Genomic DNA, 24,393 nt, shown 5'->3' on the forward strand with positions numbered 1-24,393 from the left:
TAGTTTGGCCCGACAGACACGAAAGTTACTTTGCTAAAATGTTTTTTCCATAAGCTTTCCAACGAGGTATAGCTGATATCTTTGTGACGATTAGAAGCGTGGCCAAGCCTGCCAATGTTAGCGTATACCACAATCTGTCGAGCAAAATACAGGATGATTCGCGTAGGTTGGATGTTCCGAATTTTTTCTCCATTCCTACTGTACCTAAACCCTTCATTTTTTATATCATTGTTCCCAATATCTGGCGTAAATGTGAGAATTTTTTTCCTTGCGTACGACAAATACCAGTGTTGCCATAGTCGGACAAATTTGGAAAAATTTGATTTTCCCCCCAAATTTTTGACTTTCGTCTTCTTCTTCTTTTACTGGCTTGGCCCGAGACACACAAAAGTTACATTGTTGGAATGGCTGGTCTATAAGGTTTTCAACGAGGTATGGTTTGTGAGTCTGTGATAATTAGGAATGTCGCTAGGGCTGTCAACGTTAGAGTACATTAAGTTTATATTGAATATTATCCAGGATGTGTCACGTAGGTGTGGGGTTCCGAATTTCTTTTTCCATTCGGATTGAACCGACGGGTTTGACTTTAGTGTATCATTGTCCCAAATATCTGTCGTAAATGTGAGATTTTTTTTCTTGCATACGATCTATAACAATGTTGCAAGAGTTCCTCAAATTTGAAATATTTTTGTCTTTATAAAAAAATATACAATAAGACAAAGGGTAAATTCAATACCCCTCCTATTCACCCCTCTCAAGCTTAAAAGTCATGGGCTGGGTATGGCTAGTAAGTATGTTCATTTGTCTCTATGGATGCCATTTTTTATCCTTTTAGCTCCATCAGGGAGGGACCTCCCTCCAAATTCTGAAGGGAGAGAGGGAAAGCTATAAACACCAAACTTTGCCCCCTCCCCCTTCACAGCCGGACCCATTACATTAATGATATACACAGGATTAGAAAGTTCCATCCTTTCTGAAGAGATACATACCAAATCATATCTCTAAGTTAATTAAGACCTGAGTTAGAGAGGTTTCAATTGCTGGCTCAAGGGTTGAGCCGTTCGTCCTGAAAAGGTTAAGCTGTTTTTATTACCTAATGGAATTCTAAGACATCCCCAATTTTCTTTATATTGTACGTCAACAACATAATATGTTTACCCACAGCTGAATCAAACTTCTTTCTTTTTATCAATTACCGCGTCCTCAATTTTCTTTTTATTTTTCGTCAACAATGTCTTATATTTAATCATGACGCTACCATCTTGTTTACTATTGTCAATTAACGCGTACTCAATTTTCTTTCTATTTTTCACCGACAATGTCTTATATTTAATCACTGCGGGGCCATAATGTTTCTTTTCTATTGTCAATTAACATAGGAGAAAGCTTCAACATGCTTACCTAATCCGTCCTCAATTTCCTTTGTATTCTTCGCCGACAATGTTTTATGTTTAATCATAACGACGCCAAACTTATTTTTATTAATCTGTCAGTATTCTGAAATGTCTACCCGACACGGTATCGCTTTTATTTTGTATTTATTTTCATTTTAATATGTGTCTGCAGCACCAACTTTCACTTCTACCTAATCGGTTTCCAAAAAACTTCAGTTTGTCTCTTAAGTTCACCAAAAAGGACGTCCAACAACCATACTCTGTATACGTACTCATATATTCAACATTATACGTACTCCGTACACAACGTATTTCAAGCTATTACCATCTAATAAAGCGAAAAAATTCAAAAGTCCTGCATGAATAAAGTTTATTCCCTCCAATTTATAACAACGAGCTTTTCTTTAGCACTCAGATTCTTCATAAGATTACAAATACAATTTGCTCCGACTAATTTATTAGGAGAATATAAAAATAAGAAACAAACCAACTAAAATTGCACATACTGTTCAAACATGTTATTTTAACAAGGAGCTTTTAATGAAGCAAAAGAATGAAAAAATATTTTAGTAGTCTCTCACGCAGTGTTCGAATAATTAAATAATAATTATTTTAGTAGTGTTCAAATAATTAACTAACTAATCCGGGTTTGAGTCTTACCACTTCAATATCTTCTACACGAAGCGTACCAACTAAAATTGCACAGCAAACGATTTATTTAAAAGTTTGCAAATACAATTTGCTCCGACTAATTTATTAGGAAAATATAAAAATAAGAAACAAACCAGTTAAAATTGCACATATTGTTCAAGCACGTTATTTTAACAAGGAGCTTCTAATGAAGCGAAAAAATGAAAACTACGGAAAACAAATACATTATTTTAGTAGGCTCACACCTAGTGTTCGATAATTAATTAATAATTATTTTAGTAGGCTCACACGTAGTGTTCGAATAAACCATTTAAATATTCAGGGTTTCAGTCTTACCACTTTAATAGCTTCTACAAGAAGCGTACCAACTAAATAACGTAGTTTCTCTTTATAATAATATTTTTCTACTGGATCAAACTGTTCATGCAAAGTAAGACAAACAATAAGTTTTCTAATAGAGCAAATTATTTAATAGTGCAGTAAATCCATAAATATTTATTACACATGCCATTCAGATATATATCAAATATTCCATATGTGTACACAGCACATTTTTACCAAATCTAAACCAATATCATAATTTACTTATGATTCTACAATAAGTTAAAAAAAATTCAGTGACGGTTCTTGAGGGACCACATGTTTCCTATTCAAAATAGAATGGGATAGTTTTATTTAGCTCTACCAATATTTCATGAAAAAAGTTTACTCATCAGTTATAACGTAACTAAATTAATCTTTCTCTCTCTCTCTCATTCTCTCCTAAGTTTTGATAAACACAAAAAATAGCCTTCACGCAGTCTAATGATAATTGTAGGGTCCTCCCTTCAACAAGCAAGTTTATAATGCACAGATATAATATATGTGTCCTAGGGCAAACGTACATATCTTTAATGTCAAATGTAACTTACGTTAATTATTTCATAATATATATGTGTAAATTTCCTAGAAATAATATTCCCTAAATAAATGAGGGGTCGCAACTTCAATTCCGGTTGGCATCATTACCCTTAACAAACTCATTCGTAACTAAGCAATTAACGTACATTCCTTTAACATAAAAACATAAACGCGTGCCGTACGCGTTCGGTACCCGCGTCCCGTAACCGGCAACATCCGCGCGTCACGGTTACGCGCAAGGCGGTAAAACTAATGCGTCACGGTAGCATTTGGGACGCGCGGGGTTAACGGGCCCGGGCCGGAAATTTGACTTCTGAGAAAAACTTATATTGTCGACCTCCTGTGTAAACATAAAGGTCCACGTTTCATAAACTCAACCAAAAATCTTTAAGTTTTACGTCCCACAATTATGTCAACTAAACTTGAAATAAAACTCATGCACACAGTGTTTTTTCATCACAAAGTCCACACGGCGCAAACTAAAATCAAACCAAGGTCCCCAAGCATCGACACTAAACGCTCTACCACTAAGCCACCACGTATCCAACAATCATTATCATAACTTAATCGTAGATTTTATATATATATATATATATATATATATATATATATATATATATATATATATATATATATATATATATATTTCTTACCTAAATCAATAAAACAGTTTTGGGTAACACTTTAAAATTACACAAACAAACTTCTATTTCGTCAAGGGCACGAATAAAAAAATAATCAAAAAATATGGTCATTCATATATTTATAACATGGTTCATTCAATCACCCTTCATTTTCTACCTATTACGGAAATTATCACTTTCCAATGGACAATAACATATCATGTCCTGAAAAGCAATCAATACTTTTATCATTTTTCATGTAACAAATAGTTCAGTTCTATAAACAATGTTAGCGGGTTATACTAGCTAATAGCATGAAGATTGTCTTCAGTTATTTTCTGGGAAAACGTGTCATAAGGATACAACTTTATTTTCATCTTATATTCTCAACAAAATAAGAACACTAAACAGTAATTTTCAAAGCATCATAAACATTGCTTCGTGTTAAATTTTATTCTTGGTAAACAAGAACACCAAAAATGGATATTGTACCGTAAAAACATTTAACAAAGAATTTGGTCAGCATCAGATAAATGTTCAGTGAAAGTCATACAAGGAAAGAGGATGTCAACCACCCACTTTCCAACCGAGAGGGAGGAAAATGATGCATTCTGCAAACGTTCAGTGACACGCATTCATCATCATGTTATTATTAATACAAGGAAAGGGGGGTGAATCAACCAAGCACCTTTCAACAGGTAAGAGGGAGGGAGAAAATGCATTCAATGTGTTATTCTTAAAACAAGGAGAGGGGTCAACTTTGTAGCTTCCAGCTAAGTGGGAGGGGAAAATGCATCCTGCTATCTGTAGAACAAGAACTATGTTAAGAACAGCCAATCACTTCTCATTAGTAGGTCACTGAAACTTCAGCACTGTACCTGGGGGACTTTCTCTCTCGCATTTCAAAAGTACGTTTCAACGACATCAGACTATACATAATGTGTGCGTTTCTGCAAACAAAAATTTTCACGTCTCGCAACTATGAAAAATCTGCATAAATTAAATAAAACAAAATGAACTATACAGCAACTAAATAAATAAATAATCATTCCTCCCTCAACCACTTCATCAACTAAATAAATGATTAACTCCTCATCCCATCCCTTTAAGCGGTGAGCGTACGTACATACATTTCACACAAAAGGCCCGAGTTCAATTCCCACGTTAATCAATAGGTTCGCGTCTTACATAACCGCGCTACTAAATTTAAAATTCAACTCAACTCATCTTCACATCTTTTTTCACTCCATTACAAAACGTCTGCTATTAAAAAACACTACACAGTGGCGTGGTGCGGTAAGGTCCGGGTTCAAATCCACGTTAATCACTAGGTTCATGTCTCACATAGCCGCGCTGCTAAACTTAAAATTCAACCCAACTCATCTTCACATCTTTTTTTCACTCCATTACAAAACAATACGTCTTCTATTAAAAATACTACACAGTGGTGCAGTGCGGTACGGTCCGGGTTCAATTCCCACGTTAATCACTAGGTTCACGTCTCACATAGCCTCGCTGCTAAACTTAAAATTCAACTCAACTCATCTTCACATCTTTTTCACTCCATTACAAAACAATACGTCTTCTATTTAAAAAAAATACTGCACAGTGGCGCGGCGCGGTAGGGGCATATACTCAAATGTTATTCTTTCACATTTTTTTCAAATGTAATTCCTTCATATTTCTGCAACCGCCTAATATTATTATTCTTATGCAATAACGTACTAATTAATTGTTCATTAATAGTGGAAAAAGCTTCTAGGAGCTACAAATCATGTTTCAATCAATTTAAAATATATTTTAACGTATTACAATCATTTTTATTAGGCAAAAAGCTTATGGGGACTAGAAATCATGTTTCATTCAATCTAAAACATATTTTTAATTGTCATTTCAATTAAACAAAAGTGTAGGATCATGTTTTCAACAGAATGAGGTCAATATTTACTTCTATATCCTATTCAATCCATTTTGTCATCCCAAAATAAATTTAGTATGTCCTACTAACCTGTAGGGGTGGCGGGATGACCCACAAATAAAATAATAATGTCATTACCTTTCACATCCGTTGTATAACCTCGAAAAAAAAAAGTTTAGAATGATTACGTAATGACCACCTTCTACTCCATCTCTACTGAGTAGAGGGGCATATCCTCCTCCGGCATTTATTGCAATTTGTGCCTAAGTAGAAGTACTAAACGCTCTACAGCACGAATTCAGTTGTGAATATTACAGAATACGATTCTTTTTTAAAAATGGAAAACACAAAAAAATCAATTTAATCTTACACTCCTTAGTGCCAGTCGGACACAAATCTTCACACTTATCCCTAAAAGCACTCTTTAAGTCAGATTATTGGGGGGGCGTCCCCCTGGGCCGAATTTTGGGGGGACATGTCCCGCTCGTTCCCACGGAATTTGTGCCAGTGTCAAATAATTACTTCTTACTATCGAATCAATTATATAAAAATTAAATGTTTTGTGCGAACTATTTTCTATTCCAATAATGTATCAATGAGCCTCCATTGTGTTAACGAAAAGAACAGCCATGACTTGAAGCGAGGAGTGCATGTTGGACAACGAAAGAGATTAGAGCACTCGACGAACGACTGCAACTTTTAGTGCTAAATGTAAGTGCTACAGTTTTAATGTAATTTTAATTTCGTGAAGCTTATCAGTAATGTTTCAACTGAAAGTGAGTCAGAAGCAAGATTTTATTATATAAAGGTCTCTGAGTTACAAGTATCTTCTGCACCCACGATAAACGTAGCAAAAATTCACCGCTAGCGAAACTATGGAACTATCATGTGGGAGGAGTCCCCTGTTGGAACCTGCAAGAAATAACTTTTCCAGTGACGGTAAAGGAAGAAGAAAAGTACTGTCTTCAAAATCCTCATGAAATCCTTTGAACTTCCGAAATCCGTGCATTTCCGTCAACATCGTTTCGCGCGCGTCCGGATCAATGCTTAGGGGCCAAAATCGTTGTAACAAAATCTATTTTATGTGAAATGTATAAAAGTGTTTTTAATTGCCTAAAATTTAAATATATAGAGGAAACTGTTGCACCTTGGAACACTTTTTGCGTTTTCCAAGATATAGTATTATCAACAGTTATTTCTGCAATTTTATTGCAGTGCATTTAAACTAGGAAGTTTTCTGAACAAAATCGCGGCATTATTTAAGTTCTTATCTCGATTCTTCGTTATGCTTTTATGTTTTCAAAAATTCTCAAGAAAGTATTTCATGGCACAAATGCTCATGTACCTTAAAACATATACTTGTAAAATGGTAATTCACAGAAATAAAATCACAAATAATTATTGTACTATTTATATTATATATATCCAGATTTGTTGTTTTCGATATACAAAATCGTGTCAATGAAGACAATGGAAATTTCTGATATTTACTCTGATCAATGGTTTATCTTCATTTTGAACCTATTATTGAAAAATCCGTAATCCTACCGATAACTAATATAAGAAAAAAGATTATAACTATATTATTTTTGTCAGTCCACTCTTAAAATTAAAAAAAAAAAAAAAAAAAAAAGAGAGAGAGAGAGAGAGAGAGAGAAATAACAATGGCTTTAAAACAATATCAAAATTGAACATATGTTGCGCATAGTTTGTTCTAATTCTTTCAAGTAAAGTAGACGTAGACCTATCAGAAAATAACATAAGGTATTACTAAATTAGGAAGTATTGACTTATTCATGGAAACGATCTCAACCTACGCGATCCATTACACTACATCATAACAACCAAAATCCACTTGAAACCAAACTTGTTCAGACACCCTACTGGAGCCTATTGGCCTAAAGGGTGGTGGCAGTTTCACTATAATATCAGATGCATTCACATCAAACTGTCCTGCAGAGTATTCATAAAATTTAGTGCAGTACCTGGAATACGTTTCAAGAATTTAATTTTAATAGTTCCCGACACTTCGGCCACAGCATAAATATCAAAATGTTTCCCCGGATTAATATGTAACCATTCTTCCACAACTTGGTTATAGAAGCATTTAAACGGACCGTAAACAGCCAAATCCAGTGGTTGTAGTTTTCCTGTAGTATGCGGAGGGATGGTCAGCGTGACAACTTCAGCTTCAAAAGCCTCCAATTGCCCCAGGTGGTGCTCCTTTAAACATGTAGTTTTTAAAATTTACACGGGGAAGGATGAGCATTGGCGGTATATGGTTGCCAATTGCATTTACGTCTCCTATCATGGTTACCAGATTTCCACGTTCCGTGGACACAGTGGTACCAATTTGCCATTCACCTTTCTGGGCGACAATGTTCGAGGGTTTTTGGACTGTACACAGGCCAGTCTTGTCAATATTCCAGATTCTTGATGGAGAGTTTGGGCCAAATCTGCTATTTATATCTTCTAGGTGGTCAAAAAATTGGTTTACAGTGTTCTAACTAAAACATATCGCACACGCTAAGCTTGTTGGTTCTGCTGTTCTAAGTGCTAATTCTCTGTATCGCTTCATAAATCTTCGCATCCACTCCTCCCCAGCAATTTCGACATTATCCCAATTCTTTAGATACGTCTTATTATTAGCGCCAGCATGTCGATATGCCAGTTGTCGAGCACCTTTTTTTGGTAAGTCCGTAGTTCATCTTGGTCCGTAGTTGTTATGTATGTAGTAAATCTATCCTCTTTTTCCTCATTAAACACACGATAAACATCATATTTCACACTATACTCAAAGTTTCTTTCACTGACTGTCTAAAAGATTTCGAATGTCGCGATAAAGTAGCTAATGACACTTGGTAAACTTTGGAAGATCCAATAATTGAAATACGCTCCCCAGGCTAGGCAGTGACTGCTTTAAGTGCGCTCTTGATTGAGTTATAGTCAATGGCAGGCCTTTTCTTTCCTGTTTAGCTTCTTGGCATTTTGATTGCTGCTACGATAACAAAATAATGTTCAAAAATACAATTGACAATAAGTCCATGTACCTTGGAACATGTTCCAAGGTACAAGATGTGTTTTTGTTCCATGGTACAAGAGGCTGTAGACAATTACTAAAATGGCGCTACAATAACAACGCTACATCTAGAGTAGAAAAACAAATCACAAAAGTACTCACCTAATTCTCCTGAACTAATAGATTATTACAGATGTTACAAACAAAACGCAGAATTACACTAGAAAACAATATTTCAATTTGTACATAGTTCGTTTTTCTGTGAAAAAAAATCAACTTTCGTAAATCACACGCCTGTGAACACAACGAAAACCACGATGCCACTGTCTGAGAATATTAAAGTATCACATACCTCATTCAATCACCACTAGATATTACAGGACATCAGAAACATGTGAGTGTTCCAAGATACACTATGATCAAGGTACAACGGTTTCCCCTATATAATATATATATATATATATATATATATATATATATATATATATATATATATAATCAAGGGCGCCCCATGTTGTGGTTTCTACGGGGGAGCAAGTATAAGCGACGTTTCAAAAATAGTTTCAAATTTTGTTGTAACTAATGTAAAAATTATATTGGATTTTCGATATTCTGAAGTATAATTTTCTCTAGAGGGCGATCGCCCCATCTTGCCCACTTGATGGGCGCCCTTGCATATAATATATGTGTTCTGTGTGATCGTTCCAAATTTGGCAACAACTACAAATATTGTTTTCGTGTGTATTTTCTCGTAATATTTTCTATTGTGGAAAAGGATAAGTATTAGTATGTAATTAGTACATGCATGGTTTAATATTTTATTAGGTTACAGTTAAAGTACATTGAAAGTGGCGCAGTGCAAAGGTACATTTCTCTTTCTCACTCTCCAACTATCCGGTGTCAGCATTGTCATTCACCCCTTCCCTCCCCCCCTTCAAGTGTTTTTGAAATTATCAATAAGAAATGTATTATGGATATAGCTGTAAGGTGCTTGACTCACCAGTGACGGTGGGCACACGACTCAGCCTTCTTGTGGTTATTTAATACACCCGAACCTGATGACTGTGAGTGTTGATTTTTCCTTATATTAACTGGTGTTCGATCTCCAAAATTATTTGACCTTTCCCCATACGCTGTTAGGTTTGAACCCCGTGACTGTCATTGAACGGCTATTCCCAAATAGAGAAAGGTAAGGAACGAACCCAATACACTCCTAGAATGGCGCTACTCTTCAGGGACGGATGTTTCAGTAGGAGAAGGTGATTCTTTGGACTGTGCTACTTTGTGTATATTCTATGCCATTTTATTACTTGAAAATATATTGTTTTCATAGCTTGATATTTAGATTTTACCATGGCATCTAATAACGAATTAGGAAAATTGCTCGATGTAATTAATCAGGTATCCGCTGAATTGCACGAAACGCATGAAAATGTTAAACATAATTTCGTGGAACTTTCAAATCAGTTAACTATTTTGAAAAATGAATTAACGGAATTGCGCAATGAATCGGAAAAAAATTGCCAAGAAACTTTGAATACTATCAAACAAATGCAGGCAGATTTTAGTTTACTTAAGCAAGAATGCAAAGCAGGCATTGAAAATTTAAAACGCGAATTTGGAAATTAATGTTTTGGTAAAGAAACATTTCCTTGTATCATTTTACATGTAGCGTTACTTGCATTTCTATATTCTTGTGTTAGTTTTAAAATCATGTGTACATTTTACAAATACTATATAAAATGGTAGCGTTAAATTTTATGAATCTTATAACACAGATAGAGTTAGATAATGCTAACGTCATAGACAAGAACAAATATAGACGTACTTTCCATTTTCTTTAGAAGAATTTCAAAATGTTTTAGGTTTCAATGTAGAATCGAATAATCTCAAAAGAGTCGCTAAACAAGCCATTTGTGAATCTGTGTTCAATTTTAACTGTGAGTACAGAAAAAGGATAGAAAAGGAAATAAATCTTCGTGTACGTGGTATAAGAAAAACCACTGAGTACGAAAATTGAAAAAAAAAAGTTTGCTCGTGGCAAAAACTGGATTTTAACTATGTAGGCAAAAAGTTGAAAATACAGTGTGATGATAAAAACGTAAAAAATAAAGTCATTGAAATAATAACCGAGAGATTACGAAAAAAGTATTCCAATGACATCAATTGTTCTAGTCACCATGAAATTAGGCCTATTGGTAACGAAAAACAATTATCTTTAATTGACGTTGAAAATTCTTCCAAAATTTCCTCTAGTGGCATTAAATCCATTCTTAACCATAAATAAATAAATAAATAGTAATAATCCATTCTTAACCATAAATAAATAGTAACTTTAATACCTTTGTCTGGAGTTTCATCAGTTGCAAAGAACGTCCAGAAACTTCTACTGTAATCATATATGAGAAACAAATAACTGTTATGATGCTGTTCAGACACAAGTACGGAGCTCTGGCTTGTCTGACGCCCTGGAAAAAATATAGATATACTTTAACGGATTAAAATTATTATCTTAAAAAAATAATGGAGGCACTACTTTTAGTTTACTGAATAATACACTGAAAGCATAAAATAACAGAAACTGAGCCTACATGTCTACCTTGGTAAAAACAAAAAATGCTAAAACTATTTTTCGAGTTCAGAATGTGTAATGTAGTGAATTGATTTAGAGTATAACGTGCTAACAAGATGAAACGTTATCAGGTAACGACTCGAAACAGGAACAAATCGTCAACTGTTGGCTAATGAACAGTTATGACTGTAAGAACCAGTACTCTGCTTTTACTATTCGTATCTACTGTTTACAATAAAATTTTGTTATTTCAAACAATGATTATGTTACCCATTTTTTCTTTGAAATATTTGTAGAAGATATTAAATATAGGTTTTGGAGAACAGAATGAACACGCCGGAATGAAGATTTGAGTTACCCGATAAAGATCACCATACATTTTTCTAAGTAACTAGCGACCGTTAAGAAATGTTTCATGTGACATATTTGATTTTACCTTACGAGTTAAACATTATGTGTAGTAAACTTCCAAATAAATATAAATCTTCACAGGAACTCGTAACTCATATAACATTCTTGGTAGGGACGGAAAATCTCATAATATTGTTATTGTTAGTATTAGTGGTACGTATTTTACTCTTTTACGTGGACATGAAATAATGAAAATAAAAACTTATGTGCATTGCTAAGAAGTATAATAAGAAAAAGCAAAAGAAAATGGAAAGGTGTTTCCTTTAATATATTTTTTAAAAAAAGGTACTAATTTTGTCATTCTGTAGATTCTAGAAACTGCTATCTAGTTTTCAACATGATTCGTATGGACTTTTTTAAAGTGCTGAAAGAGTAATGGCGTTGAGCACCAGGGACCACAAATTATGCAGTTCATAAAGAGTAGCCTTCATTTTTATGATAAAAAGGCAACTTACTTTTAAACAAATGTTCACTTACTAAATCATATTACAGCTATATGCTATTTCGACCTAGTTCAGTTTCCCGTTCTTTAAACGTTCTATAAACCGAGTGTTACGGTACTCTACCAAAAAACAGAAAGTGCAGAACAACAATATTTCTGCCCGAATACAATGAAGAATTAAACATGAATCTTATGAACCTTTTACCCGATCTTAAAAGAACTATGAAAAGTTAGAATCAAGACACTCTGGGTACTTGCAGTAGTTAGATGCACAAAACAGCGCAATGCTATACTACTGTGTTGTTCCACTAATCAAATTTCTAAAAAAATAAGATAAGGTCTTGTATATGGAAAGCCGAAACAATGAAATGTCGAAGTCTAGTTTCTTGACATCAATTCTAGGCCAAAATCCGGTTATATGATGTGCAATCCGTACCGGATTGGTTTGTTGCTGAAATCCTTAACTGCACATAAAGAGAAATATCCGGTTATCAAAGGAGTCGAAATTGAAGCCTTCTGTTGTGAAAGGAAGATTTGTTTTTGCAGAAACAGTTAACTTTGGTATTAAATGATGATGATATTGTATCGCGTTTTGCTATGAATATTTGATTTGTATTATCTCTGATTTTTTATAGCAGACTTAACAAAATAGCATTTAAACAAAACGACTGATATATAAAATATATACTAAAAGCTTCTACTACGTCCCTGAATAATAGTAAATAAAGTTTGGATATAGCAGAACGTAACGAATACTTCAGATCACGGTTTCTCAAGCTTGTCGCGATCTATAATGTTGAAGGCAGAATTACTCTCTATGAAGAACCATGAAAGTTCACATAACTCCTCATGGAATTGAACAGAGTACATATTATGAACAGAGTCGCTTACTCTGAGGAAAGAACTTAGACTGAAAGTATTTGAGAACAAGATCCTGAGACGAATATTCGGACCCAAGAGGAACAGGAATGGGGAATGGCGGAAACATCATAACGAGGAACTACATAATTTATAAGGTTTACCAAACATTGTTAGGGTCATGAAGTCTAGGAGGCTCAGTTGGGCAATTCATGTAGCTAGGATGGAAGGAAGTAGGACTTTTTCAAAGTTTTAATTGCAAAACCAATCGGAAAACAATCAATAGGAAGACCTAGGCGCAGATGGGAAGACATTATTAAGATGGATCTCGCAGAAATAGGAATGCAAAGTAGACACTGAATCCAGTTGGCTACGGATAGAAGTCGGCGGAGAGCTTTCGTGAAGGCGGCATTGAACTTCCGGGTTTCATAGGCCATAGAAAAATGAAATGAAACCTTTCAGGTTTACGTCCCACGGTTAGGCACGGTTTACGATTATGCTGGTTAGGCTAAAGGAGACAGTGATTATGAGAAATGAATGAAATGGTGGAATGAAGAAAGTGGGAGGAAACGGGAGAACCCCGAGAAAAAATACGAGCATAATTGCATTTATAATAATTAAAGGATACTTCTAATTATTACACACACCTTGACAAAGTTCATAAACGCAGTGTTAAATTTGCTTCTTAGATCATACTTTTATAAGAAAACGTATGGGTGGGATGCCACCATAAAGTCCACACGGCGCGAGCTGGGATCGAACTAGAGACCCCAAGCACCGGAGGTGAACGCTCTACCACTGAACCACCGCGCTTCCCCCAATAGGCCATAGGGTTAGTTGGTTAGCCCATGTAAAATATACAAACCAACGTAGAATTTACTTCTCAATAAAAGTCAACTTTTTTATCTGTGTATCGATACCATAGTAGATAATACTTAGTACAGTAATAACACCCTAAAATGAACATTTTGCAACAAAATATTCAAATTAATTAACTAATTAATTAGTATTTTGAAAAAAAAAGTCAACGGAAGAATGGGGCACAGTTCAACAACAGACTTACGGTTTTCCATACATGTTATAGAAAAATTTTCTTTGATTTCAAGGAAAACAATATATTAAGACAGGGGATGAGAAAACTTGACATAAATATTTTTATTTTTTATCTACTTGCTGGGGACGAAGTGACCAGTTGACGCGATAGCTAGCTAGCTAGCAAGATAGATAGATAATTGAATTTATAATACTTCTAATTATTACACACACCTTGACAAAGTTCATAAGCGCAGTGTTAAATTTGCTTCTTAGGTCATACTTTTATAAGAAAACGTATAGGTGGGATGAGGAAGATGACGAACATTCTTCTGCATTGTCGTTATCTTTGTCTCTCACAAGAATTCTTAATAAAATCAGTGTTGATTTTTAAGTGAAACATCTCTCTCTCTCTCTCTCTCTCTCTCTCTCTCTCTCTCTCTCTCTCTCATAATAATAATAATAAAAAAAGTTGAAATGTAGATAGTAATCAATGGTTTCTCTGGTCTTTCTGTATTATTATCAATTATAACTACGTTTTTTGAGACTTATATGCTGTATTATTCTTCCAGTAGCTCGACAAGAGGGAACATCCTAGCGATGAGCCTAGTATAATCAATTTTTAAAAAAGTTACTGACGAAAGCGTCAATACACTCAAGTTATATAAATAAATAATTCACCTAACTGAGTACTAAAGATAAGAGTATTGTATCGAGAAAGCTGGTTTACAGGAACTCACGTTGAATTTGCAAATAAAATACAACATAACGCATATATTTGAATACCATTGGTCATAAAACATGTATGCGCCTTAATATGATTTCTACGCAATGACATGAAAGTTTCTGATTTCTATTAAACCTAATATAGAACTCGAATAGTATATCATTTGATAAGTCGTTTGGTAAGTAAAGGAAATACTTTGGTCAATTGGTACTTCGCTAAGATGCCTCAATTCAAAGACGGGGAGAATTAGACAAAATGACCTTCGAGTAAAGCCTCAGCTTTTTCTTTGTATTTTCTGATAATATTAAAACAAGAAAAAAATGGGGAAATACGTACTGCATTAATTTCAAAGGGAGAAATTATTTTACCTAAAAGAGTTAATTAGAGGTGCCGTTAGAGAGCTGGACCGTGCAAATCTGCACAGAACTTTCAAACAGTATATTAAAAAGCTTCCTAGTTGTGTAAAATTTGTGAGCTGTCAACATCTATACTATCTGCGATGCTACGGTTCAAGTGTTCTTATCTCAGAATGTTAGTTCCCAAAATTAATGGAATATGTGTGTCGGTATTTCTGTATTTTCATTCTACGAGAAATCAATAGGGTATATTATGTTACTAGACTAATGTGTTGACCAATTCTCTCAATTCGTTATACACCATATTAGAAAGCAGTCACACAATGACGTACTAATCCTAGTAGTATTTGTCTTTGTCTTCGAAGTTGGTTCAAATGATAAAGGACAATGCTCGAAGTATCTCTGGGACACCTTAAATCAAAAAGTATCTATGATATTTCACTGGATATTCTTAATGTTAGCTGATTATGTAATTAAAATAAATGTCCAAATAATTACCGCTGCGTGCCAAAGTGCCAGATGTTTTAACAAGTTTCCCATAAATTATGTCAAGATTTGAAATTTGTGTCTCAAAAGTCTGTGTCTCCACAGTTTTTCTCCCGCCATTCCATCTTCCATATTCTCTTGGTGTGACACGAATACTGAAAAGAAATTCTTTCACACAATCGATGTAACTGTTCCAAGAGACTATAAGCTGTCTAACATATTTTAGAGAAAATTCTGTATTAAGAAGTTGACTTAGAGAAAAGTTGTATGGGACAATATTGTGACTCCCATCGTCTCTGTTATTTAATTCTTGTAGAACTCCTATCATATTCTTTGTAAAGTTGATAAATCCAACTGCAGACTTGTTCTTATCCAAAGACTCATAGTTAATACCAGATACCTGAAGTTGTGGGCAAAATTTACATGAAATATCCAAGAGACTTAAGGAGTGCCAAGTCAATGAACCTATTGTGAGAGCTAGATCAACGGTTACCATAGCACTGCCATTGTCATATCCACATAGAATTCCTCGCCAGGAGGGAAGGTCTGGAAAGAAAAAATGCAAATATTTAAACTTAAGAAGTTATTGATTTGTTTTAAAATTTGAACATTAGAACTTAAGCAAATATTGATAGACAACTAAAAAACAAAAGAAAATGTTTCATACTCTTCGCAATGATTGTAAAAAGTAAAGAATGTTTCGATAGTCATGGTCCTCGTCGTCAGCTTCTACAAGTTTGGAAAATACCAAAAAATGTTTTTAAAAACATGGAAAACGTGATTTCAACTTCTTCTCACTTTTATGATGTTAAAGGGAAAAATAAAGATCTAGTAGTGATACAGACATATGAACTGACAACTTTAGATACAATTGAAGAAGTAGAGGAAAATTATAAGAAAATAGAAGAAATTATAGACAGAGAGAAGAGGGGTGCATACGTAAGTGTAATAGAAGAGATTTCAATGCAGTTGTGGGAGAAAAATAGGAAGACAAAGTTGTACGCAAATATGGTTTAGGCGAAAGAAATGAGAGGGAGAAGGGACTGGAGAATTTCGGCAGACAGAATTCACTAGTAATTGGGAACATTTGGCTTCAATCAGCACAAGAGAAGAAGATATACATAGAAATCCTCAGTAAACAGTGAAAGATACCAGATGGACTATTCAGGAGAGGTATCGGAATACTTTGAAAAACGCGAAGACTCTTCTAGGGGCTGATATTTCCACTGATCATAACCTTGTGCTGGCCGAAATAGATATTCAGTTGAAAAATGTAGGCAAAAGAAAAGTAGGCTAGAAGCTGTTGAATAGTGAGAAGTTGAAAAACGAGGAACTAAGAAATCTTTTCGTTAAGAAATTCGAAGAAAACACTCAAACGAGGAAAGGATAGGTGCAGGTAGTAACAAACGGTGGGAGAATATTAAACTTTGCATACAGTAGGCTGCACAGGAAGTAGTAGGTTACAGCGAACACAAAACGGTTAAGAAACCATAGGTTACAGAACAGATGTTGAAAAAAAATGAGGAAAAGGAGGACGTGGAAATGGGTTGATACGGAAGAGGACAGAAAAATGTATAGGAAGTTAAACAACGTGTTGCGAATGGAAACAGACAGAGCAAGGGAAGAGTTTTACAAAAGAAAATGCAAGGACATAGAAGAATTGAGAAATAGGATGAAATTTACAGTAAGGGACACTTCTCGATGGTACACCCATATAGAAATTACGGCGAAAGTGTACCATTCAGAAGTGTCCCTTACTGTACAAGGAGGTGAAATCTATAGTACTGCGGAGAAAACAAGAGGATATTACGATGGCAGTAGAAAATGAGAATGGGGAGGTAGTCAGAGAGAGAAAGGAAGTATTAGGAAGGTGGAAAGAATATACAGGGGTTAGACAAAAAAACATCTAAAACGTTTGCAAAAGTGTGTAAATCATACCTAGAATGGTGTGCGGCTTCCTTTTGCGTCCAAAACAGCTTTGATCCGACGTGGAATGGACGTATACACATCCTGAATCGTGGAGTGTGGAATTTTGTACCATTGTTCCTCCAAAACATGCTCCAGTTCCTTAAGGGATGCTGGTGGAGGGTAATGAGACCGAACACGCCTTTCTAACTCAGACCACAATGGCTCAATGATGTTCAGATCTGGTGATTGTGGGACCCTGGGGAAGTGTGATAGCTCCTGGTCATGCTCCTCAAACCATGATTTCACCGTTTTCGCAGCGTGACAGGGTGAAGAATCATCTTGTAAATGCCATCATTATCAGGGAACAATATTTAGGCCATGGGTAAAACCTGGTCCCCCAAAATGTCCTCATACGCCTTAGCATTCACCATTCCATGCAGGGCTATGATGGGACTGCAGAAAACTACGATCTCACTGCCCATACTATAACAGAACCACCTCCATGCTTTACAGTTGGGAGTAGACAGTCTGTATCATAGGCCTGAGACGGTGTTCTCCATACATAAACACAACCAATTGTTGGAAACAAGGTTAAGATCGATTCATCGGACCACATTACTTGTTTCCACTGCTCATGAGTCCACGCCTTGTGGTCCCACTGGATACGCCTCTTCGCATTTACTACTGTGATCAGGGGTTTGTCGATAGCGGCCCTGCCATGAATTTTCATTTTATGAAGTTCCTGCGCACTGTTTTCGATGAAACCGGGTTCTGTAGGCCGGAATTCTGTTCAGACGTAATTTTCATTGCAGTGGTCTTTTTAGCTGCTATAATCCATTTTAATGCCCTCCTGTCCCTATCTGACAGGATTGTCTTTCGACCACTGTTGTGCTTTGCAGACGTCGTTTGTCCATGAATTGTGTATGCCCTCGTGACATTGGACACAGTGCCTTTCGATAACCTCACAATGTTCGCCACTGTTGCCACTGAAGCTTCAACCAGACGGGCACCAATGATCATGTCTCTTTGGAAATCTGTCAGGTCGCCCATTTTACCGTCCCACTTTCACACCACGACACTCACAGGTGAACTGGTTACTGCTGACGGAAGCGGAAGGTCCACATGACACATTGAAAACAAAAAAGATCATCAACCACTACACGTGTTGTACAGTGGAGGGCCAAACTTACGTGTCCTGTATGAAGTGTTTTTAGATCTTTTTGTCTATCCCCTGTATATTGAGGACTTATATGAGAATATGGATTGACCAGATGTAAGCAGAAAATAAAGTAGCCGAGGATGATCACGGGCTTAGTATTCTTCGGGATGAGTTTGAAAAAGCTATATCCGAGATTAGGAATGGAAAAGCAACGAGGATAGATAATATACCAATCTAATTCATTAAGAATATGGGAGACAAGGGTAAGAAAGAATTGTTCCGATTTTGCAATAAAATATATGAAACAGGAGAATGGCCAAAAAACTTCCTGAAGACGATCATGATATTGATGGCTAAGAAGTCGAGCCCAAAGAAATGTGAGGATTATAGAACTATTAGTCTCATACTTCATGCAGCAAAAATTTTGCTTCGAATTATGAACTAAATAAAGTTCAGGAGGAACAGTTTGGGTCCAAGAGAGGTAAGGGTACACGAGATGCAATTTGATTATTAAGAGTGATTGGTGAAATGTTTATAGACAAAGGCAAAGAGGTGTATGTGGTATTTATTGATCTAGAAAAGGCTTTTGACCGCGTGAATTGGGAATTGCTGTTCGAAGTTCTAAAGAAGGTTGGATTGGAATGGAAAGATCGAAAACTCGTAAGAAACATATATGAACCAACAAGTAAGTGTTAGAATAGGGAAGGAAATGACAGAGGAGAGTGCAATTGGAAGGGGAGTTCGACAGGGATGCTGTCTCTCGCATACATTATTTAATATCTATCTAGAAGAAATAGTGAGAAAGAACCTACAAAATGAAGATGGCATTTCAGTACGAGGTAGAATGATTAGGTGTATATGGTTTGCAGACGATATTGCGCTTATTGCAGAAACTGAAGGAAAAATCAATAAGATGTTAGAAAACTTGAAGAAGGGCTCTGAAGAATATGGGGTGAAAATAAATATTAAAAAGACGAAGGAACGAAGTGATTGGTATAGTGATTGGAACGAAGGGTTCGGTGTTAAATATAGAAGCTGGAGGGGAGAAAATACAACGGTGACTAGTTTTCGATACCTGGGTAGTATAACTAGTGATGATATGAAATGTGAACGTGAAATGAAAGCAAGGATAGGAATGGCGAAAGAATCTTTTAGGAAGAAGAAAGTACTATTTTGTGGGACCATGAATAAAGATGATGATTTGGAGTTTAAGGTCCCGTTCAGCAGCGAGGCTATATGAGACGTGGACCTACTGATTAACGTGGAATCCGAACCACATGAGCTCCCGCCGGGAATCGAATCCGGGTCTCCCACTCTAAAGGCGCGTGCGCTAACCGCTTAGCCATGAAGGAGCTCACCTTGAATAAAGAGTTGATTAAAAGACTCATAACATGTTTCGTGTGGAGTATTGTACTGTATGGGTCAAAGACATGGACATTACGCAAAAATGAAGAGAAACGGCTGGAAGCATTCGAAATGTGGGTATGAAAAAGTATAGAGCAAATTAGCTGGATGGAGTGGAAAACGGATGAGAGGGTGTTAGAAATGGTAGGGGAGAAAAGAACAATTTGAGATATTATTACGGAGAGGAAAAGAAATTGGTTGGGACACGGGATGAAAAGGAATTACATCACGAGGGACGTTTTAGGGGGTATGGTCGAAGGAAAGGGAGAGAGAGGGGGCGAAGTAGTCTACAATTAATGGACGATATTAAAACAGAAAAACAGTATGTGAAGACGAAGAGGTTAGCGGAAGACCGTGAAGCATGGAAGTTTCTCAGTTGGAGCAAGTGGCCTGCCAATAATTGCAGAATACCTAATGGTAATGATGATCATGTGCCGTACCGTGTTTGAACTTTTTCCAGACTAAAGATGCTGATAACGAGTATCGTGTTCCCGAAGCAAGTTTCTGAATTTTCATAATCACTAATGAGTATGAAGCACTTTTTTTTCTATTGTAACTATTATTACTAGAGGCAAACTATACTCTTAAAGTATTATTATCTTTCTTGTAACTGCATAGCCATACGGTTGGAACTGAATCTTGTAACTTTGAAACGGCTGAAGGGAAAGGGATCATATTCTGAATTCACTGACGATCTGCAGTATGTTCTGTTTCTCTTTCTTGTCCTTGGTTAGAATGCTCAAGTATTCTTGTATAAGCTTCACCCCTTTCTCTGCCACATCGTTCACTAACATAATGTCCCACGTTGAAAGTTGGCATCTTGTTTCCAAGTAGATGGGCTTTTTTCTGTATCTATAGAAAATCAATATTAACATATTTTCGAATCTGCGGAAACGAACTTCGAGAATTCTTTATAGAGTATCACTACTTGCCTTTGTACATCATATTTTTCTGTACTCCCCCTTATATTAGAAACTATTTTTTCCGCATGTTGCGGTACTTGATCATCAAAGAATGCGAATGCCACAACTTCTGGTGACAGATACCCTAATAGTCTGCGATTTTTTCACAGCACAATTACTAACTTCTGAATCTACTTCTTTATATTCGACTAATTTCTGTAAAAACTTGCAATCGTGATACGGAGCTTTCACAGCAAATGGTGCAAGGAACCAAGCTTATGAATAGATTCGGACACGCAAAATGCATAGTCTCTTGATTGAATTCTTCTCTTTTCACGTCAGTTTAAATTGATCTTGGAACAAATATATTTTGAACGCATATATAGCCTTTGCTATCCACCAAGCATTGTTCACAGCTCCAGGAATGCGAAACGAAACTCTTTGTGGAAGGGTGCTACCTAGGAAAATCATAGCCATCTCATAGATCATCAACAGAGACACCAGAACACCACAGAGAAACATCACAGTCATCTCTAAGGTGTTCCTGGTGTATCTGTTGTTGTACTAGTAGCATACTACCATAAATTCCAGCATATTGATACGGACATCTTCCGTAACATCAACTATCCTAGCTCGGTAATTGCTTTTGTCGATGGGCGACCAGGATTACCTAAATATTTCAAACAATAGCATATCAGGCTCGAAACGTACTGGTAGCAGTAGCACAATCCATTACTGCGTGAAAACGATTTTGAAGAACTAATTCACATATGTGATGTCGGTACGGTAAGTACAATAAAAGACGATCAATTTTTTTCTCAAGGTTTGTACAAGCGCTGTTTATTCTGCTGGTGTTGCTTGCAGTTGTACCGAAGCATTTTGTGTTCTGTACCTGATTTTCCCACTGCTTCGTAAGCTTGTGCTTCTGCTGTAGATGATGATGTTTCAGGGGTACTTAATAATTGTTCTTTGCCGTTAAAAGTTACACATATCATTAGTATATCAACCTTCTCTATTCTACTTGCAGCTGGGGTACTCATACCTTAGAACTTTCGACACTAGCGCATTCCGGTATCGTTACAAAAAATGATCCAAATGTATATTTATATTCCAAAGGTGTTAGTTATTACATGATCAGAGATAAATGAAAAATAAAGGCAGATGTGTGTTTGTGGTAAAAAGTTACCCCAAAACGATATATCACGCGGTCCCATTTCTGTTTAAAATTTTGGGTCTAAATCCACGATGATGGACTTCAAGATGGCTGTCATTATAGTACTACCCAGCTTCATGTGTAGATCTACCTCTGTTACCTCTATCGAAAATATGATTCCTTTCCCTTCAGTCGTTTCAAAGTTGTGCCATATACTATATATTGTAAATGTAATCAGAAGTATAGGTCGCATGGTGTCAGTTAAATATTTTTTCAATTGAGCCATTTTTTTCATGGATTATACATGGTGTTTCAAAACAACACCGACAACGTTTGGGAGGTGATTCCTGACCCCAAGATAAGACAAAAAGTATAGACCAACCTGGGTGCAGAAATGCTTCCATTCGGAGTTATAGACTGCCGAAAACCTGAAAAAATGAACTTCAAAGGTCCATAGCTTCAATACCATGGGACCTAGCGGAGTCAGGTTAACACTTTATTTAGGAAATAATATGTGCCCTATCCAAATATCCATGTTTCAGGATCCTGCTGTACTTCCGCAACAATTTTTATACAGGGTTTTTTGCTACGGGCATATAACTTGAAGTACTCACCAATTACGTCTATAAAAATTGTTGCGTAAGTACAGCAGGATCCTGAAACATGGATATTTGGATAGGGCACATACTATTTCCTAAATAAAGTCTTGACCTGACTCCGCTAGGTCCCATAGTATTGAAGCTATGTACCTTTAAAGTTCATTTTTTCATGTTTTCGGCAGCCTATTACTCCGAAAGGAAGCATCTGTGTACGCAGGTTGGTCTATTTTCTTTCTTGGTGTCAGGAATCACCTCCCAAACGTCGTCGGTGTTGTTTTGAAACTTCCTGTATATACCTGATACACACACACACTTATCAATCTATTGAAACAATTGGAAAATTGCAACTTATCAGAGAAATTGCGATGTAGATTGAAGTCATATAAATCAAGAACGGTAGAAGACGGAATATTAAACCCATTCCCCGTATGGTGCACCACTCAGTTCCATGAGAAACGAATGAGGGCGGAAATCTGCGCCAGATTTGTGTCTCAATACCAGAATGCGTGTTCAGGTCGGAGGACTGGGTGGAACAGAGGAGGAGTTAAACTACATCCTGAATTCACGTCGAACCAAACCACGCCGCCAGCTGTGTGAACGGGTGCATTATTATTCTGGAAACCGCATCATTGCCTGCTAACAACACCTGCATGATAGTTTGCTAAAATGACGACATAACCATGAGCAGTGACGCGACTCATAACAGTCAGAACGGGATCCAATTAATACCAAGACATTACGACCTGCAGACACATTAGCCCGTGGTTTGAAATACGAGGAACTATGACTCTTGCGACCAAGTCACATCTTTTCAGTTATCAGGGTCCATGTTGCATGGTCGTGTCACCATTGATGTCATGTCAAAATGTCATGGTTCCTTATCAATGGGTTTACCCGTTGAACGTTACTCTGTATGTCCGTGTAATGTAACTAGGGGAGGACTGATTGTCGACACAGATTGTTGGGGTACTGCTTGAGTTCCTCCGTCACTTGCACGCAGTCGTACGACGGTTCTGAGTAAAAATTCGCGTTAAAGCTTTGGGTGACCTGTCACTGAGGGATTTCTTCCGACCACTATTCCTATTCGTTGATGTGATTCTGCCGTCAGTTTCATAGGCCGTCATCTCTTAGATCCTGTCCCTTGAGACATACCCAATACACCTGCCTCTTGCATCACATTTTGCACCAAATAACCAGTTTCTCCTATTTGGAAACCAGAGATATCCCTATTTTACACTATCATCGTCTCGTCAGATTACACTGCCGTTCTACTGCTCGTCACTCAATATGAACAAACATCTGACGTACGTGTGATTAAGAATAGTAAGGAATTAGGACTGGACTACGGCAGATTTCCGTGTAACTCAGTTTGTGTTCCATTTTGACTGTTTTTCTGTGTATTATCTAATGTGGGATTTTTTTAAATGCTAGTGAATCATTATTAAAATGGCCTCAATGGTTTTATTTTCCTTACTATCAAGAACTCAGAAATTACATCAAACAGTTGAACTTTGAATGGGTGTTCACTACCCCACTTTGTTTTCTTTTGTAACGTTTCAATTCCATAATCATTGTTGTATCAGATTAAACCAGTAATTCGCATATTTTGTGCCCCAGTTTCCTCCTGCTATTATAAGCCTGAAAGGACTCAGCGAATTAATCGTGTTATTACAAACTTGTAGTTTATATTTTTGAGTATTTATGAATAATAAATTGCAATTATTTCTTTTAGAATTTAAACCAAACCAACCATATCATACGCTAGGTACACCTATGCTCTGACTATCACAGAGTGGCGAAATTTCAGTGCATTGACCAAGGTGGAATCTTGATTCACTAACTAAGGCCTCCGCAGAAAGATTTAATCATCATTTTTTAG

General features: G+C 36.3%; 1 protein-coding gene across 5 annotated transcripts in view; it reads right to left on the bottom strand.

Annotated features, from left to right (window-relative positions):
- Window positions 1-24,393, bottom strand: part of Sptz (zinc finger FYVE-type containing 26 spastizin) — a gene marked incomplete in the record, with an annotated part of 1,794,825 nt that overhangs the window by 1,125,014 nt on the left and 645,418 nt on the right. For all 5 annotated transcript variants that reach the window (XM_081731160.1, XM_081731159.1, XM_081731161.1 and 2 more), the window contains 2 exon segments: window positions 10,848-10,973; window positions 15,402-15,935. In XM_081731160.1, the coding sequence (XP_081587286.1) occupies window positions 10,848-10,973; window positions 15,402-15,935 (660 nt within the window).

This window comes from Thermobia domestica, chromosome 11 (assembly GCF_964235325.1).
Source record: "Thermobia domestica chromosome 11, izTheDome1.hap1.1, whole genome shotgun sequence".
Classification (NCBI taxonomy): Eukaryota; Metazoa; Arthropoda; class Insecta; order Zygentoma; family Lepismatidae; genus Thermobia; species Thermobia domestica.